The 3,213-nt window shown below is 40.1% G+C and overlaps 1 protein-coding gene across 1 annotated transcript in view; it reads right to left on the reverse strand.

Annotated features, from left to right (window-relative positions):
* Positions 1-349: 349 nt before the first annotated feature.
* The window catches only part of spag8 (sperm associated antigen 8), an 11,061-nt gene continuing 8,197 nt past the window's right edge, over positions 350-3,213 (reverse strand). The window contains exon 5 of the mRNA XM_078271979.1: positions 350-457. Within this exon, the coding sequence (XP_078128105.1) occupies positions 350-457 (108 nt within the window). The remainder of the gene's footprint in view (positions 458-3,213) is intronic.

Here is a 3,213-nt window from a genome sequence, read left to right on the forward strand (position 1 = left end):
GCGCTGGACGGGAAAAAAAATTAAAAAATTAAACTAGCAAAGACACTTGCGTCCGGCGTTGCGCTGCGCTGGGTGCAAGATATGGCCCAAGATGTCAGCGACTGCTGTCTGTGTCAGATGAGCAAATGCTATAGATGTGTGTGTGTGGCAGAAATACTGGAACTAAATATTCATCCGATTTGTATTAACCATCTCATATGAAGAGGAGATACTTCCATTGACGTCACTATTCTCCACAACAGAAAAAGGTGTCACGGTCTTGAGAATATCAATAACCCTTAAAGCTGGGTTAGCACTTTAATATTAACTGGTAATGAAGTGATGTAACGTGATAGTCTGACATACAGTCTCAGTTATCAGGTGGAAGCTCGATTTCATCCAGCCGCTCACTGATGGGAGTGCTGAACTGGGCCGACTTCCTGAAAGGTGCTTTCAGGGTCTTTACGGCAGTCACACCCTGTGACACAAAAACACACAGACACACAAGATTAACGTTCAAACATGTTACTGGACATCAGTGGTGGAAGAAGTATTCAGATCCTTTATTTAAAGGTGCAGTAGGTAAGACTTATAAAACTAACTTTCTGTCATATTTGCTGAAACTGACCCTATGTTCCAGTAGAACTACATGAAGCAGGTCATTAAAAAATAATCCTGCTCCTCTGGCACCACCTACAGCCTGTAGTGTGATTTGCAAAAACCCACAGCTCCCTGATCAGATGCACCAATCAGGGCCAGGGGGGGGTGTCTAACTGTGTGTCAATCACTGCTCATGCACACGCATTCATTTTCTCTCGTGGGGGCTTAGGAGACAGTTTTGGGCTTTAGCAGAAAGGTGGGAGGGACTGAGAAGTTGTCGATGTTCAAATTTTTTTGGCTAAGTCCTGGATCTTCACATCCTACCTACAGCACCTTTAAGTAAAAGTACTAACAGCATGAACTGTAAAAAAACAATTAAAAGTCTTGCATTAAAAATGGTATTTAGGTACAAGTATGTAAGTATCATCAGAAGGATGTACTGTACTGTAAAAAGTAAAAGCACTCAATGCAGAAAACTGGAACTGGAAACCATCAAACCGGTTCTGTCAATCAACTAAGTGTTTAATCGGATAATCATTTCAGCTGTCCATGTACAGTAGGCCTATATATATATATATATATATATATATATATATATATATATATATATATATATATATATATATATATATATTTTTTTTGGATGGTTTAATTTATTTTAAAACATATTTTATAAACTATGTGTGTTTTGTGTGCAAAAGAAATCTTAATTTGTAAAGTAACTAGTAACTGAAGCTGTCAGATGAATGTAGTGGAGTAAAATGTACAATATTTCTCTCTGAAATGTAGCGGAGTAGAAGTAGAAAGTGGCATGAAAAGAAAAAGACTCAAGTAAAGTACAACTCACATTTGTGTACAGTACTTGAGTAAATGTACTTAGTTACATTCCACCACTGCTGGACATTCTGTGTGTCGAGACTGAAGAATCTGACACTAAATCATAAAAGAGGACACTTTGCACAGAGGGAATAATGGGGGGCAGAGCTTTGTATAGTCTATAATCATCTCCCTCTTCACCTTAATGGATATGTGCAACTCTTCTGAGAGCTGCTGCTGCTGTTGCATTCTCTTCTGACATTTTATGGTGCCATTGTTGATTGTATGTTATTTTTAAAGAAGGGGAAAAAAAACTGCAGACTTGTTCAGACACTAAGTCCAGACACACTACAGACCTAAGTGTTCAGCATCAGAGAGGAAAATATTCTGATATTAAAGGTCCCATGGCATGACATTTTCACTTCATGAGGTTTTTTAACATTAATAGGAGTTCCCCCAGCCTGCCTATGGTCTCCCAGTGGCTAGAAATGGCGATAGGTGTAAACCGAGCCCTGGGTATCCTGCTCTGCCTTTGAGAAAATGAAAGCTCAGGTGGGCCGATCTGGAAAGGTTACCTCCCCTTTCTCTGCTTTGCCCACCCAGAGAATTTGGTCCGCCCATGAGAAAGAGAGACATCATGGCTTGAAAACAAGCAAAGTGACAGTTGGTCAAGGCCACACCCCCACTCTCCACCTTGCCCCCCCTCTCTCCTCAATAGCTACAGACACAGAAATGGCACATCCTAAAGAAAGCTCATTGTGGGACTGGCTCTAGTGGCTGTAATTCTGCACCAAGGCTGAATTTCAGAAAGCTTCAGATACAGTATTAGGGGACCACTGAGGTCTATATAAAAGAGACTTCAGATACAGTATTAGGGGACCACTAAGGTCTATATAAAAGAGACTTCAGATACAGTATTAGGGGACCACTGAGGTCTATATAAAAGAGACTTCAGATACAGTATAAGGGGACCACTGAGGCCTATATAAAAGAGACTTCAGATACAGTATTAAGGGACCACTGAGGCCTATATAAAAGAGACTTCAGATACAGTATAAAGGGACCACTAAGGCCTATATAAAAGAGACTTCAGATACAGTATTATGGGACCACTAAGGCCTATATAAAAGAGACTTCAGATACAGTATTAGGGGACCACTAAGGTCTATATAAAAGAGACTTCAGATACAGTATTAGGGGACCACTAAGGTCTATATAAAAGAGACTTCAGATACAGTATAAGGGGACCACTGAGGCATATATAAAAGCATCCAAAGAGCACCATGTCATGGGACCTTTAAATCAGGTATTCCTTTTGGCCCACAACTATAATCACTTAAAAGGCACAGAAAAGATTGAATGGATAATTAATATAACAGCAAATAAACAGCAAAATATGACACCCAATGTCCAAAAAGTGGAACAATCTGACCCACCTGTATTTCCTGGCAATTTTCACTCCAAAATGTGACCGCTTGGTCCATTTTATAATCATGAACCTGCAAATGAGACAACAAGAGCACCCTGTCAAATAAGCAGCATTATGAGTTGGATTTTCTCAGCGATTCCCCTTTAATTGTACAGGCCTGGCCAACGGGAACCGTTGGGTCAGAATATTTTTCAAAAATAAATGCCAAATATCCATTGTGCCAGCTGTCTGTGCTTATAACCTGGGTATGTTACTATGGTGACCTATGCTGCACAGCTAACCTGTGTTCACAGGATCAGGGCAAACTCATTCCTACATGATCTTGGACCAAAGTATTGAGTTGACAATGAAGTGACAAGCGAGAACACATCGTGACATTTTAACAGATC

The sequence above is a fragment of the Sander vitreus genome, chromosome 16 (genome assembly GCF_031162955.1).
Source record: "Sander vitreus isolate 19-12246 chromosome 16, sanVit1, whole genome shotgun sequence".
In the NCBI taxonomy this organism is placed as follows: Eukaryota; Metazoa; Chordata; class Actinopteri; order Perciformes; family Percidae; genus Sander; species Sander vitreus.